This window comes from Cajanus cajan, chromosome 1 (assembly GCF_000230855.2).
Source record: "Cajanus cajan strain Asha chromosome 1, NIPB_CcT2T_4, whole genome shotgun sequence".
In the NCBI taxonomy this organism is placed as follows: domain Eukaryota; kingdom Viridiplantae; phylum Streptophyta; class Magnoliopsida; order Fabales; family Fabaceae; genus Cajanus; species Cajanus cajan.
Window position 1 is genome coordinate 18,212,231 of NC_138517.1, and position 17,028 is coordinate 18,229,258.

Here is a 17,028-nt window from a genome sequence, read left to right on the forward strand (position 1 = left end):
CTCCAGGCGCTTGTTGCGGAGTCCTTTTGATTTATTGATGATTGATTGTTTGATTGTTGATGGATGTCCCATGGTGAGTATGGATGCATGGATGCACATGAAAATGCAAGACAGGAATGGATTGGATTTTTTATTATATTATTTTATTTTTATTTTTTTGTAAAGTGAAGTTATACCCTTTTGTGCACACTTGTGCCCTATGCACGCTATGCAATGATGCCTCTATGCTAATGCTTAAATGCAAATTGATTTTTCTTTCAAGAAATTAATATCTATGCGCATTGATCAATGACATGGATTGTTAGCCTTTTAGCCGTGTCGAATTTAGTGTTGCTTTTTTGAACCTGAGATTTGTGTAGTTCAGCCCTCTCGCTCGTACCTGATATGATATATTAGCCCTTAGATTAGGTGTACCTAGACTCTGTTCTAGGACACCTCCATCTTCTCCTTGTGAGTGTTCACTGTGCATACTCCGTGTATCTCTCAAATTTATCTTAATGCCATATAGGTCAAGAGGAAAGAGAGGAAGAGGATATATATATATATATATATATATATATATATATATATATATATATATTTTTTGTAAAAGTTTTGGTAGAAAGGATTTTTTTCAAAAATGGTTTATAGAAGAATGGCTGGCCGAGGTAGGCTAGTGGTTTAGGCTGATGAACAAGCACATTCAAAGTGAGGAAATCATTTTCCGCGTTAGCTTATTATTTCCTTCAAAGTTAAGCGATGACTTGGGATTGCATATTGATTAAATGATCTTATCGAGCCGCCTTTCGGTTTTCAGCTCGGAATGCTGCTTTGTCCTAACTTTTGCCTAGGTTACTTGAGATGCGTTCCCTAGCGGACATTTTCTTTTGATCCTTACTTTTGCCTAGGCTACCCTTTTTGTTTGTGGGTCTCCTAGCGGACCTTGCCCTAATTTTTGCGCAGCCCCCTTAGTGGGTTTCCTGCCAGGCTTTTGTCTTTGCAGCATTTGTGATCATCTTTCATTCCTTCATTAAAGGGGGATGCCCCTTGCACTGATTTCATTTGGAATTTTATCCACAAGTCATGCCCAATTTGATTGATCTTTATGTGTTTTTTTATTTTGTATTAAGCTATTGTTTCTGATGATGTCCTTATTTCAAATGTACTTGTTCATTTAAGGTTTGTTGACGAGGCTTAGAGTAGATAAGAGGGAGAAGAGAAACGAAGTAGAAAAATGTATGGCATTAAAATAGAATTTTTAATCTACACGTGCCCATTTAATGTAGCTCGAAGGCCCGGGCATGCCCAGAGTTCGTGATTCATACACAGAGAAGTAGAAGGAGGTTGCCCCTTAGAGAGGCCTAGGTCATCTGACTGTAGAGCTAGTCCTCCACTTGCTTGGATGTGGCACTTTGTGTAGAGGGAGGTCCTTTGGCTTCTTCTCTCGTGAAGGTGTTGTCAACCCATATCCTGAGACTTTCCTGAGTAGAAGTGATGATAGAGCTCTTCATGGAGTCTTGCTTCTCAAGAGGAACACTTAAGCTGTCTCTTGATTTTCAGCTCGAACAAACATTGCCCTTTTTTTGTGTGTGTGTGTGTGTTTTTTTTTTTTTTGTCTAGAACGCCCTTTGCGGGTTTTCATTCTAGCAGCTTCTTAACAAGCAATGCTTATCTCTTGTTGAAATCACCTTTTGAGGAAGCTCTATTCACTTGGCCTTAGTGTTTGAGGGATTCGTCCTCCTCAGGTTCCCTTTATTAGCTGGCATCTCGTTAGGAGTGTGGATCCATCCATTTATGGTCATTTCTCCTATTTCGCTTGGATTTCACGGTTGCACGACACGACTTTATCCTCTTTGGGGTAAGAGTTGACGTCTTAATGATTGTGGAGTTCTTTACCCTAAAGTCTTTATGCATGGCTTACTCTCCATTACTTTCGATTAACGCACATAGGTTAATTTCCCTTTTTATTCTCATTTATTCTTTTACAAGGAGGGATGAATGTAATGCAGAATGTAAAGAAAGTTGAGAATAATGAATATCAGTCTCATTGATTTGTTTATTTGTGAATGCTCAAATAGATTTCGGCAGCATTAAGTGAGAATCTATATTAGATTCTAAGAAGACTTACTTCAACAAACATACCGAAGCAAGGGCCCAACCATAGTATTTTTATTTATTTATTTATTATTATTATATTTTTTTAAAATTGATTTGGGTTTTTCTTTATAGCACAGATACTGCCGTACATTAGAGTATTCACTTTTCTTAACTTTCTATACGTACTGCAGCCTAATCCTCCTTAGCTAATAAAATAAAATGAATGAAATTAATGAGCTAATCTAGAATGCATGTCATTTTTTTTTGCCTAATCTTTATCATGTTTCTACTATCTAAAGGGGAATGATGCATGGTAAAGATGAGATTTCTTTTATTGTTTTTTTTTTTTTTTTTTTACAAAAAGGAAACTACCGGTATTGCATTTTTAGGTGTTTTAGCCACGTTGGAACGGCCCGTTCTGATATTGGAACGGCCCATTCCGAGGTTTTGAACGGCCCGTTCCGATTCTGGAACAGCCCGTTCCGGGCTACTAAAACAACCTTATTTGACCTTTAGGCCTTCTAATATCCTGTCTTGTTATTTGCCTGCTTCGGGAGCTCCTTTCCTTCATGATGTAGGTCCATTTTCTTGTTTGTGTGCCCCCCGGACGAAATTGGGTGTCTACACCGATATGGCAAATTTTAAAGTAGCCGGAGTTATTCCAGAAGATCTAAATTGGCAGCAGAGAAATAAATTCTTCAAGGATTCCACTTACTATGTGTGGGATGATCCTTATTTATTTAAGATTGGTGCTGATGGTTTGTTGAGAAGATGTGTTTCAGGTGCTGAGGTTAAGGATATCTTGGGGCACTGCCACAATTCGCCTTATAATTATGGAGGTCACTACAATGGAGATCGCACAGCAGCAAAGATTCTCCAGTCTGGATTCTACTGGCCTACTATTTTTAAGGATTCTCATGAACACTGCAAGAATTGTGATAAGTGTCAGAGAACTGGAGGAATTTCCAAAAGACATGAGCTGCCCTTGCAAAATATTCTTGAAGTTAAAGTTTTTGACTGCTGGGGAATTGACTTTGTAGGACCACTTCCATCTTCTTATTCTAATGAGTACATTCTAGTTACTGTGGACTATGTTTCTAAATGGGTAGAAGCAATGGCAACTCAGAAGGCTGATGCACGTACGGTGATTAAGTTTTTAAAGAAGAACATCTGTACCAGGTTTGGAACATCGAGAGTGGTCATTAGCGATGGTTGTTCTTATTTCTGCAATACATAGCTGAAAAAGGTGTTAGAGAATTATGGTGTGAGACACAAGGTAGCTACACCTTACCATCCTCAAACAAATGGACATGCAGAGGTCTCCAATAGGGAGTTGAAGAGAATTTTAGAAAAGACTGTAGCCAGCTCAAGGAAAGATTGGGCTTTGAAATTGGATGATACACTGTGGGCTTACAGGACAACATATAAGACTCCAATTGGACTCTCTCCGTTTCAGCTTGTATATGGGAAGGCCTATCATCTCCCAGTTGAGTTGGAACATAAGGCCTATTGGGCTTTGAAAGCATTAAATTTTGATTTGAAGGCTGCGGGTGAAAAGAGAAAGGTCCAGCTACATGAGCTTGAAGAAATGTGGTTACAGGCTTATGAATCTTCCCGGATCTATAAGAGCAAAGTGAAGTCTTACCATGACAGGAAGATTGTCCAGAGAAACTTCCAACCAGGCCAACAAGTGTTGTTGTTCAATTCCAGGTTGAGATTATTCCCTGGAAAGCTCAAGTCCAAATGGTCAGGCCCCTTTGTGATCAAATCAGTTAAGCCATATGGGGTAGTGGAGTTGGAAGAGCCAAATTCTGGGAGATCTTGGATGGTGAATGGTCAGAGAATTAAGCCATACTTGGGTGGTGAGGTTGAGAAACTTACCACTGTTGTTCATCTCAATGATCCATGACTTAAGGAAGTGTCAAGCTAATGACAATAAAGAAGCGCTTTCTGGGAGGCAACCCAGCCAACATGTTTTGAAATTGGTTATGGTTATTTAGTATTTGCTTGTTTAGTTTCAGATATGTGTTGATGTTTTAGAGAGTGAGTTTAGGATTCAATACTTAGGATAACTTGTTCATATGCTTGCTTAATATTATGCATTCTCCTTTTATGTCCAATGTGTGCTTGTTGCATATGAGTGTAGAAGAAGAATTCTAGGGAAATTGGGGTCAAACTTAGCCATATCAGGAATAAAAGGATTTCTTCTTCAAGACCCAATGGCTCAGCCCCTCATATCAGTAAGCAAAACAGAGGAGCCTCTAGGGTCCAGGCGCTCGGCGCCTCTGAGTGGCCCAGTGCCTCAAATGAAAATTTTCAAAGACGGGTCTCTGGAAGCAAGGCGCTCAGCGCTTCTGAGTGGCTGAGCGCCTGGGGTGATAAAAAATTTGGAAAGTCTCTGGAGCCTAAGCGCTTAGCGCTTCCTAATGGCTCAGCACCTTGTGAGAGTAGTTCTCTCTGGAGCTAAATGGCTCAGCGCATTTGGGGCGCCCAGCGCCTAGAATTGGCAAGCTCTCTGGAGCTAAAGTGCTCAGTGCTTCTCAAGCGCTGAGCGGATGAATCTCGGGTTTGGGTCCATGTAAAACTTAAAGCCCATTTTCTCAGAAGTTGAAAGATCAATTCTTTTTAATCTAACTGCTCTTTTCATTTCACATTCAGAAAACTTCATTGAGACTCTCATTCACACTGCTCTCACTCACGTTACACATTGCTTCCTTTTTCTTCTTCGTGCATACAACATCACTCCATATTCCAGGTATCACTAATCACTCCTTCTTGTGCGTCAGTCCATAGCCTTGATGGGTAATTATTTTCTTATCTTCTCTATTCTGGTTAGGGTTTAATTTTTGTTCTGTTCTCAATTCTGTCATCTAAGTGGTTTGTTTTCAATCATACATGTTTAGGGTTTGAATTTCTGCATTAGGGTTCATGGATTACGTGTTTAGGGTTCATGAATTTCTGCATTACATGTTTAGGGTTTTAATTTTTAATGTCATTCCATTTTAAGCCTAAACTGTTTTTCGTGAAAAGGTTTCATGGATTGTAGGGTTTCAAGCTCAAAAGTGACAGTTTTCAAATTCTGAGTAAAAGCGCTCAGCGCTGAGCGAATTAAGGGCAGAAACCCTTATTTCTCAAGGCGCTCAGCGATTCTGAGGCGCTGAGCGGATTGGAGGCAGAAAGTCCTATTGATTCAAGACGCTCAGCCCTTTCCAGGGGCTGAGCCATTTTGTACCCTGCTGAATTAATTACTTAAAGTTGATCTAACAGATTGATCTTGCTGTTTCTTATTTTTATTTGAACATATTGCAGATGGGCAAGACAAGATCTACCCATGAAGTCCCTGCTAGCAAGAAACGAAAGGGGGCCGCTTCCTCAAATCCCCCTCCGCATGATTCTCACAATGATGAACCTACTGCCCCACCTGTGGCTCCAATCCGTTTGGACAGACAGAGATTTATGACTAAATCAAAGCAGCAACGGTATACAGAATTGGAGTCTCGACAAATAATTGCTGAAAGGAGGGTAGAGTTAGAAGCAGGAGAGTATATGGAATTTCAAGGAGAGCTGACTAGAAGGAAATGGAACAAATTGGCCACTCCTGAGAAGAAATATCATGAAGACATCATTAAGGAGTTTTATGCCAATGTTTACCCGCTCCAGAGGACTGATAAGATCAGAAATAGCTGGGTGAGAGGAGCTATGGTCAGCTACTCCAGGGATGCCATTAATGAGTACCTGGGTAACCCTTATAGTCTAGGAGGTGATGGCCTAGATGAGTATGGCCGATTGAAGAAGGCCCGTGCTTTTAATGCTGACAAGATGGCCAAGCTTTTATGTTTACCGGGCTGTACTTACACAGTGGGAGTAACAGGAAACCCAGTTTCATTTCTTCGCAAGAATCTGACCACCACTACACGCATTTGGCAGAACTTCCTATACTGTAATGTGTATTGCATTACACACATCTCTGATTTGAACATGCCCAGGGAAACACTTCTTTACTCTGTTTTGCAAAAGACTGGTGTGGACATAGCTGCAATCATCTTAGATGAAATACACAAGACTGTCCTATCTACTCCTTCTTTGACAGGTGTTTCTAAACCCCTAGGATTTCCAGGTTTGATTACAGGGTTGTGTCTATTCAATGGCTCTCGTCTGCTGAGTAATCTGAACAAATCTCTCTGGCCTCCAACTAATGTTGCATATATCAAGATCCATTGTAAGAGTGAGCAGCAAGGTGATGCTTCACAACCTAGACCTCAGAGGCCATGGCAGGGATCTTCCTCTTCTCTCAGGTAGCTGGCCAGAAATTCATGGCTGCTCATTTTCACCATATTGAGTAACAAAATCTGACAAATCATTTGGCATTGATGTCTTTCAACACTAGTATGTACCATGCTCATCAGCAGCAGTTTCATGGAGGCCCTCCATTCTAATGGCCATCTCTAGAGACCTTCCAACAACAATTCTACTGGCCTGGGGACAATCCACACTTTGAGGGAGGTGAGGATGAGCAGCAGCCACAACTAGAGGAGGAGCAGCCGGAGCAAGAAGTTGGAGCTGAAGATGAAGATGAAAAGGCGAGGATGTGCAGAGAGAGGGTGTTGAAGAAGGAGACGATGACGATGAGGAGGACACCTGAGTGTTCTTTTGCAGTTTATTGTGTTATTTTACAGTATTTTTAGCAGTTCATTTCATTTATTTTCAGTACTTTGAGTTGCAGTTTATTTTGGGTTACATTAGTTGATTGGACTTTAATTTCCTGCTTTGGTTTGATGACTTTTCACTTGGGAAGTACTTTTTAGACAACAGTATTATTAACGTATATAAAAAAAACACAAAATTCTTTTTGGGAACTCAACTGACAATTTTTCTAGAAGGAGCAATTTCATGATTCAAGTTTTCAATGAACAATGTTTTCTAATATGGAAATCTACATTGTTGCACAAATGGTTGTACATTTTTTACTTTAATTGTGTGCTTCAAGTATGTTCAAGTGAAATTGAAATGAGTCTGAAGTTGTTGATGTCTAGGGCACTTAACCAAACCGTGTGAGTGAGTGGGCCAAACAGTAAAATTCAATCTTTGAGAGTCATCATTGATTCAGGCGGTCAGTTTTGTTTGAGTCTCCCATGAGTTACAGTTAAGCTATGCATGGAATTCACTGAGGTAGTTGTTTTATTTAGCCAGTAGCCAAAAAGCCAACCCATGAATTACATTGTCCCTTGAGAAATCAAATTTGACCCTAAACAGAACCCCTAAGCTTACAAAGAAAAACCATGATTGTCCTTAGCCTTGTTGGTAAGAGACATTCTCATGAAACAAGTGGGTTTGAGCCAAGTTGGGGGTAAATGTATGCAGTATTCATGTGGTTAGAACTGTACAGGCAAGGTGTTGTTCTCTGTGTATATATATATATATATATATATATATATATATATATATATATATTATATTATTACTCTAAAAAAAAAAAAGTTAAAATCAAGGTTCCTTGTTACCATTTCATCAATTTGTGTAATATTCTAAAAGAGAAGGAACCAGTAAATTCAATCAAAAGAAGGATGAGACATAAGAGTCAAGAGAATTCAAGCAAGTGCAAGAATTTGGTATTAACCCATATGAGTGAGAATGTCTCTTGTCAAACAGGCCTTTAGATTCCCAAAGAAAAACCAAATCTCTAATAGTCAGGTCACATTACAACCCTCTTAAGTCCTTAGTGATCTATGCTTAGTTTTAACAATAGACTTATGGGAGATGGGTAACAAATCATACTTAGCCTGTTTTGGTGCATGAAATGAGAGAAACACTCACCCTTCACAACATATCATTGAGAGATACACAATTGTGAGGAAAATTTTAGTGCCTTTGATTGAAAACAATGGAAGATGAGTGGATGTTTCCCTTGAGTATGCTTGATGTTCATAATTTTTGTTATTACGTGGGCACCATTTGTAGTAACATGTACTCACTGGATTTTGCAAACAAGTCCTCATTGGAATCTTTGAAATCATGTGAATGCATTAACATATTTTTTGGGTGAAACTTTTAGTATTCACTGGATTGATAAGTTAGTTATATTATACTCTCAATTAAGACCTTTTGTTTGAAGACAAACAAATTTCTAAGTTAGGGGTAGCTTGATAAGTGCCTTACTAATACGCATGATTAAATATGCATTTGAGACACTTATCTAGCATAGTTTTTGTACATATTGATATAAATTTTGGTCTATATACTTTGAATCAAAGAGGGATTTTTGATTTATGTTAGTACAAGGATTGATGAAGCTTTTTGATCCAATTTTGTGTTTATTTTGTAGGTTTTGAAATTTGAAGGAAAATGGCTCAGCCACTCAAAAGCGCTAACGGATTCAAGCCAGAGAGCTCAACAAATGCAACCAAGGAGAGGCGCTCAGCCACTCCAAGGCGCTCAGCGGATTTGGCCCTGGAAGAGAAGGAGTGCTATCTGCCTCCAAGGCGTTCAGCCACTACCATCCGCTGAGCGGATTTGGTCCAACAAAAATAATGTTCTCTGCCTCGTAGGCACTCAGCAGATCTGCGGCGCCCAACCCTTTTGAATGCTTAGCAGTGAAGGATTCTAAGGCGCTCAGCGGATCCAAGGGGCTCAGCCCTTTAGGTTACTTCATGGTGAAGGGTTCTTCAAACCGCTCAGCCGTTTCAAGGCGCTGAGCTAATTCGTCTCTTTCCTGTTCACTCTGTTTTAATTTTCACATATATAAGGGCAGAGGAGAGAGAAAGGACGATCATCTGGAACGGTACGAACAGAGAAAACAGAGAAAGGGGAGAAATAGAACACTTGGGAGCTCGTGGGGACATGATTCTTCGAAGGATTCCTTTCTTCTTCTACCTTTCCTCTTGTATTTGGGTGATTTCTTGTACTATGGATAGCTAAGCCTTAGGGTTGGGATTGATGTAATCATCAAGCTCCTTTGTATTCCTCTTTGATTCATATATATATCATCTGTTACTCTTTGTCAGTGATTTGTTTCTGTTCTTAATGCTTTGATAAACTGATCACTTATCTATGATTTTGAGTTTAGAATTTGGTTGGGAAACGTTTTCTAACTCTAGATTTGGAACGAATCACCTATTAGTTTTGAGAGTCAGGGATGGTCTTGAAATTAATAGTTGCAACAAGTTCTAATTCTTAATGCGGGATATTGAATTGAATGAAGTGAGGAATCATTCATTGAGTTAAATATCTTAGAATTTCTATCCCAAGGGATTGGGTTTCAATGAATTTAGAGAGCTCAATGGCAACGAGTAATGGAATCTTTAGAAAGAATCAATAGGAATGCATAGGAGGGAGATTGATGAAGTCTAATCCCAACTGTTTCTTATATTTGTTTTTCCGCAAGTTAAATTATCTTTAGCTACTTGAATTTAATCAATCATCCATTTCAACTTTGAACATGTGTAATTACCCAAGTTTTACATTTCTAAGCATCAATTAGTATAATAGAAATCATAGCTTATCTCACAAGTCTCTGAGGTTCGACAACCTTTTAAATTATAATACAGAGACTTGTGTGCTTGCCCAGAAGACCAACAGCCTTCTCGACACAACACTCTCACGAGCTTTTTTGGTGCTGACCTTCGACTCATGAAAACCCTAGTTGTAAGTGTTCCAAATCCACAAACGGTCGTAGCTCTCCCAAAACATGGTGGTGCTCCAAATCCACAAATGCTCTTGGAGGAGCTGTCCGAAAATGTGAGCTCAAAGTCGTAGGTTTTTCTATAAGAGAGAATGGTGGAGGCCCTATCTCTGTCATCGGTCTCCACCCTCATGGTGCGGACCTTCATCTTTGGTTGGGAGATTTTGCAAGCGTGCTTCATCTCTTCTAGAAAATTGACGCCATCCCCTTCGGCGGCTAGGGCCTCCAAGGTCGAAGGAGGCGGTGACAAAGGTGCCTAAGGAAGGCATCTTGAGGAAGGTGGAAATGGTGGTGTGCCAGGAGGTAGGGTTCTCGATGTGCAAGAGGATAAGCTCGTCCTACTTGACCACTGCATGGGAGAGGGCGTATTGCAAGCGCCAACAGACTCGCAAGTGGGGTCGGCCACCACCAAGCTCTTACCTAAGTTCATCGACAAAGGAAAAACTAGAAGATTGGTAAGTGCCTTTGTGGTTCCATTTTATTATTCAAAAATAGTTGGCTGGTTTTCAATAATTGCAAATATTTTTATGAATATGTTGCATGCTCATTTCTCATTATGTTTTTACATTTTATCATTGATTTAAAATGGGACTTTGTCTATATGGTGTGGTCAGGTGAGAGGAAAAGGAAAAACGAAAACTTGCTTTTGTTTACAAGAGAGATCTATCTTCTTGTTGGCTGCGTAATTGAATCATCAATAGACAGGTAACTCTCAGCTCCACCAAGATCCATCGAACCCAAGTTCACGGAAGAATGAAAAGAATTTTTTGACATCATCTGAATTGCCTTCTCTTAATGATTCTGCCTGTCTCTCTATAGATGTTGCATCTTGGATCTCCTTTAGAACTTCTGAAATTAATGGCTGCATATGCCCATGGGGCTAAACACACATCAATGCTTTCTCAGCTATTTTCCACATTGATTATAGGTCATAGTCATTCCGCCACAAGGGATCGATAATTCCTTGTATAGTCAGAGTGATGCCAAATCAAATTGTCATTTTTTTATGGTGAATTGTCATTTTGTATATCTACCACATGGTTGTTGGCACAAACATACTGCACATTTCATTTGATAATTTTTTTAAAATTCATAAAATAAAAGTAAAATGAATTAGAAAAAAATTATAACAAAAAATGTTATTAGCCATATTAACTTACTTTTAATGATTTTTCTAAAACTCTCACAAACTTAATTATCTACTAAATGACTTTAGCTATAATGAAACATTTTAACTTTTTTTTTAAAAAAAAATTAAAATAGAAGGATAAAATTAATCTTTTGTCATTTAAAAAAATGAATAAATAGTATAATATATTAATAAATGGATAAAGATTTACATAAATATTTTACGAACATATAATAAATTATGTTATTTATTAAAAATTTTATTAAAAATAATAAATATTTTACAAACATATAATATATTGAATTTATAATAAATTTTTATCCTAACAAAAAAGTTATCTTATTTATTAAAAATTTATTTTAAAATATTAATATTATTTTAATAAATAATTATGATAAATAAAAACTGAATCAGATAAGAAATTAAGAAAATTTCTACAAATTCTTTCACTGAAGAAGTCTCTAAAAAATCTCTCACACAAATTAAAAATTCTTGTTTAATACGTAGGAATCGATAGTCATGACTTAAAAATAAAATAAAATAACATTACATTACAAAGAGATCATACAAAAAAAAAGAAGAAAAAAAATCAAATCTGCAAACCACAATTTTACATTACATTACACTAGAAACATCAATACTATATATCTTACACATTTAACAATCCATGAAGCTTTCATCCCAGATTGAAGCTAATCTGCTACAAACTGCAAGTTTTGTAATATCATTCAGATTACATATATTAATCCTGATGGAGAAAAATTGAAGACTAAGTTTTAGTAACAAAATAAATTAAACTAAAAATCTTTACTAGCCATTGGAGTACAAAAATGTACATAAGTACTGTAACCATTACAAGGTTTAAAAATTAGAGATGTCATCTGAAAACAAGAAAATTTCTCTAAACAGAACACCATCTATAAATCCTTTACAGCAACAAAAGTAATCATTTTTTTTTTTTGGAAAAATAGCAGTCATTTGCAAATGCACGAAGTAAAGAAACAAGGGAGTTGATGAAAGCAAAAATGTATGTGTAATGATGAAGTAAAACAGAACATCTTGGAATCAGCAATAGAATGACTAAAGAATGTAATAAGTAAATTCTAACACTATCAAATTCATGCAAACATGAACAATTGAAAATTATTCTCCCATTCCACGTCAAAAGGAGTTAATGATTTATTTTTTAACTAATAGAGGAGAGAAGTTAAGGGAGTTTCGTACCTGCTAGTGCTAGCTTTCCACCCATCTACAACACTTGGCTATATTCAGTTCAACTGTTACAAGTACATAGTCTGTCACTCTGTTTAAGAACCTCAGATAAGCAATTCTCCATGGTTTCCAAAGTATTATTGGCCCTAATAATCCCCAAAAGCCTGCAAAGAATCCTAACCCCAAACTCATGTATAATGCTTCATTGAAAACTGATTTATCTTCTTCACCATGGACTGCTGGTTCTTCAGGCTTTGCTGTTGTCTTGTCTCCAAGGCAGCTTTTGTTGAGTGGTTTACCGCAAAGATCAAGATTTCCTTCAAACCAAGAGGCATCAAATGTTTCCAAATGTCCTTCCCATGGGATTCTTCCACTGAGATCATTGTTGGATAAGTCTAACACACCAAGCCTATCAATTTTGGAAAGATTAAATGGAATTTTGCCAGAGAATTTGTTTCTTGACAAGTCCAGAAATTCTAGCCAACTTAAATTCTCGATCTCAGTAGGAATTTCTCCATCTAATTTGTTTCTTGATAGATTCAAAGAAACCAATCCAACTAAATATCCAATCTCTTTTGGTATTGCACCCATTAAATCATTACTTGAGAGATCAATGCTTTTTAAAAGAAACTCGGGATTCCGAAACACATAATCCTGACCTTTCCACGTGAATAACACGTTAGAGTCGTAAATATTAGGAGATGCAGCTGTAGAAGTTATTTTTCGAAACATACTAAATTTATGTGGTCTTTCCCTTTCCATCATTGCAGTAAAATTCCCCAGACATGTAGGGATTCTTCCAGTCAAATTATTCCTTGAAAGGTCCAAGAAATGAATTTGGCTCAAATAACATAGGTTTACTGGAACACTTCTGAAGAAGCGATTTACTCTCAAGCTCAAGATTTTCAATTCTTGAAGATTTTCTCCTATCCAGGAGGGTATTGGACCAAACAAAAAGTTTTCACTCACGTCTAATATGTCTAAATTAGAGCAGTTCTTCAATGTGAATGGTAGGCCTCCAGTTAAGCTGTTGTTTCGTAAGACCAAAGCTTGCAAATTAACAAGAGTACCGATGGACTTTGGAATCTTCCCTGACAATTTATTATTGCTTAAATCAAGATATTCTAATGAATTTTTTAGATGTTTCCAACAGTTGGGCAGTTGTCCCGTTATTTGATTATTTGATAAATCCAAAGTAAGCATAGCTGTGGTTGCGCTTTTCGTGCAAAAGAATGAATTTAAATCCGAAATCTTATTTTTGGATAGATCCAATGCAAAAGCTTGTGATAAAAAAGTTGGAATTTCACCTTCAAGTTGATTTGATCCTAGAATTATAACATTATAATCAGTAAGCTTGATTGGTAAATTTGGAATTGTACCTTTGAGGCTGTTGCAAGACATATTCAGCTCATTTAAAGACTGTAATTTGCTCCAAAACCACTCTGGTACAAAATCATTAATCCCAGCATCAGAAATATCTAGAAATCTTAAGTGCCTTTGAGTGTGGAGCCAACTTGGGAAAGTAGGACCCGACTTGCAAGAAGCTAGTCCCAAAATAAATAATTGGAAAGATGGAACCCAGGAAGAAGCAAACTTTAGAGACAAAGAGTTGTCTGTTAAGTCTAACTCCTGCAATTTAGACAAATTTGTGAGATGCAATTCATTGATATCACCTTCCAAGTGATTCCCCTCTAGGTGAAGGTACTCCAGCTGACAAAGCAACCCAATGCTTTTTGGTATTTCTCCGCTTAACTGGTTATAGGAAATATCTAATCTCCTCAAAGATGTCAAAATTGAAAAATTAGGAGGCAGGGCAGTAATCCGGTTAAAAGATAAATCCAGAGTCTGTAACAAGTGTCTCTTGTACTGTGTAGAATTGTGAATGAAGCTTGAAATTTCTCCACTCAAGTTGTTCTCATTTAGGTATAATTCCTGCAATGTGAATATATTCCAAAGAGAAGCTGGAATCTCACCTTGCAGTTTGTTAAATTCAAGGTGAAGAACTTCAAGAGACTTCATTACTTTCCCAAATCCATCTGGAATAAGACCTTCTAACAAGTTTTCAACAAGGTAAAGGCTATGAAGATTGGTGGTAAAGTTGAAAATCCAGTCAAATATAGCGGATGATTTCAGTAAATTATAGGAAAGCACAAGGGTGACAAGAGAAGATGAAGAATTTTTATTGGAAGCAGATGACACAAGAAAACTTTTATCAGTAAGACCGCATCCATCTAGATAAAGTTCTCGTAGTTTGGAGCTGAAGTTGAAAAATCCTTGAGATATTAATGATGTGAGATTATTTTCAGAGAGATCAAGGATCACTAGAGAGGGAAAGTTTGGATAGAAAGAAGATGACAAAACAATATCATTACCAGAAAGATATAGCTGTCGGAGATTAAGGCTATAGTTGAACAACAGTTGAAATGTTGATGATGTGAGCTTATTACGAGAGAGGTCAAGGATGGAAAGAGAAGTGGAAAGGTTGGAATGAGAAGGAAACAAAAATGAAATATCCTCATCTGTAAGACTACAATCAACTAGCTTCAACTCTGTTAAGTTTGGAATAGTCTCACGGATCATTTGTTTCCAAGAATGAGAGAACTCTGTTAAGTTTGGAATAGTCTCACGGATCATTTGTTTCCAAGAATGAGAGGAGCCAAGATAATCAAATGATTCCAGGCCAAGAGTTGTTAATGAAGAGAGAGAAGATAGCCACTTTGCACCATTAATTTTAAGATCCAAATTATCGCCAAGTATAAGAGTGTGCAAGATAGGAAGATTCCCAACTTGAAAAGGGATTGCTCCAGAAAATGAATTTCCTGAAAGATCAAGATACTTCAACTTTGAGAGATTTCCAAGTTGAGAAGGCACTTGTCCATCTAGACCATTGGCACTTAGATCAAGATACTCTAACTTTGAGAGATTCCCCAGTTCATAAGGAATCGTTCCTTCAAAAGCCGACGATGATAAATTGAGATACCTTAAGTTAGTGAAGGAGCCCATGAGTTGCTGATCACCGAAACTCCATATAAAATAATTATTGCTGAGATCCACGTGTTCAATTTTTTGTAAGTGAATCAATGAAGTGATATTGATTGTACCTGTCAAATATGGAGGTTGATAACGTACTCCAGGGAGTTGAAGCATGTGTACGAGACCTGTTTCAGCGTTGCACTGAATGCCTTTCCATGTGCAACAATCTCTCTTATCTTCGTCTTCCCTCCACGTAGACAGCATGCCAAAGTCATCTTGAAGACCTTGTTTGAAGCTGAGGAGTGCTTGTCTCTCTTTCTCAGTGCATTTCACATGTGATGGAGAGTTGAATCCATGAATGGATTGTTGAGTATGCCAAATGCACACTAACATTGCAAACAGCATTTTCAGAAAGTAATTGCCCATTATGAGAAAGACCAATAGCTAAGAATTATGATTTGTGGTGTGCATTCAAAACAGAGCAACAAGACATAAGTACTAGTTGCTAATTGCTATGCTTCTTCGGCTTAATTTCTATGCCTTTATCTAAGAAAATGACGCATATTTCTTTAACACCTTTTTTATATTTTAAATCGGTATAAGAAGCAATAAGAACATTTTAGACGAAAAAAGTCCTTAATTACAATGAAACTTTAATAGATAAATATATTTATACAGAATTTTTAAATACTTATTGATACTATTACTTTATTTTCAACAACTAAAACAGATTGAAAATAATTTTCTTATTATAGTATAAAATATTTTCATGAATCTAAAACATAACTTATTTGTTCAAAATGTAAAGAGAATAGTTATGTATATGTCTAAAAATATTTATTCAATCCAATATTTTAATTATAAAATAGTTTATATTTTCAGAAATATTTATTTATTGTAAATTATGTAAAATAAAAAAATTATCATATATTATACATGTTTAATAATAATTTAATAAAATCTTGAAGAATTGTTGTTGAAAGAGATTGTACCCATTTCGCGCTGCTTATTTCTATTGCTGTATTTTTCAATGACAATAATGGTGGAAAAGCTAAATATCCATTTACATATTGCGAATTTTGATAAATCACTACTTGACAAAGGTTGTTATCAACAATATTGAGAGGTTACATTCTCTCTCTACTATGAATATGATCGAAGAAATCAAATTGTTTTCATATATCACATGTAAGGTTGAGGACGCATAATTTTTGTTATTGTTTTAGTGTGAAATTTCACATTGATTACTTAGACATGTTAAATAATATATAAATGAAAGAGAATTTCACCAATTTCTACTTATGATGCGATGTTAAAGATACTTTTATAGTTTATAATTTATTCACCGAAAGAGCAATAAGTTGATGCACAAAAGCTATACGCAACAAGTCGAGGTCTTGGTTGACTGACTATTGGGTCATCCACTACATTCTTTTAACTAAACAATTCCATGCCAAGCAAGTAACAATATTTAAAAAAATATTCACAGACTCATGGTAGAAAAACTATTCAGTTTTCTGTTACTTTTTTATATATATTTTTCAAATTTCATTATTAATTTTTAAGATTGTACATTTTGTAACTCAATTTTTTAAATAAGAGCGATAAGTTGATGCACAAAAGCCATAGGCAACAAGTCGTGGTCTTGGTTGACTGACTATTGGGTCATCACAACATTGTTTTAACTAAACAATTCCATGCCAAGCAAGTAACAATATTTTAAAAGAAATTTCAGAGACTCATGGTAGAAAAACTATTCAGTCTTCTCCTTCATTGTTATTTTTCCACACTACTTGGACTACTTGACGGATATATTAGCTAATCACTGTCGAGTTTAAAATTTATAAACCAAATAGAGAGATAAATGCCACAAAATATCAAAATTAAAAGGCACTGCGCATTTGAATTTATTAACAAAATTTTATCATTTTATCATTTTTTATGTCCGGTAAACATATTT

At 36.6% G+C, this 17,028-nt stretch overlaps 2 protein-coding genes across 3 annotated transcripts; one reads left to right on the forward strand and one right to left on the reverse strand.

Annotated features, from left to right (window-relative positions):
• The first annotated feature begins 3,380 nt into the window (after positions 1-3,380).
• On the forward strand, positions 3,381-3,985 carry LOC145950922 (uncharacterized). The gene is made up of 2 exons (XM_083062879.1): positions 3,381-3,394; positions 3,493-3,985. Exons 1-2 carry the CDS (start codon positions 3,381-3,383, stop codon positions 3,983-3,985), a joined length of 507 nt encoding a protein of 168 aa, XP_082919005.1.
• A 7,371-nt stretch (positions 3,986-11,356) lies between these two features.
• On the reverse strand, positions 11,357-15,598 carry LOC145958615 (receptor-like protein EIX2). Of its 2 annotated transcripts, none has more exons than XM_083076123.1 (2): positions 12,108-15,598; positions 11,357-11,631 (listed from the first exon to the last, which is right to left on the reverse strand). In XM_083076123.1, exon 1 carries the CDS (start codon positions 15,492-15,494, stop codon positions 12,117-12,119), a length of 3,378 nt encoding a protein of 1,125 aa, XP_082932249.1. In that variant the 5' UTR covers positions 15,495-15,598; the 3' UTR covers positions 11,357-11,631; positions 12,108-12,116. The 2 variants fall into 2 exon arrangements, with proteins under 2 accessions (XP_082932249.1, XP_082932246.1); XM_083076120.1 differs by having other exon boundaries at positions 11,357-11,590; positions 12,108-15,596.
• Positions 15,599-17,028: the final 1,430 nt, after the last annotated feature.

Bases quoted from the DNA above. Each gene is read 5' to 3' on its own strand.
- LOC145958615 (XM_083076123.1), bottom strand. From the start codon at position 15,494: ATGGGCAATTACTTTCTGAAAATGCTGTTTGCAATGTTAGTGTGCATT.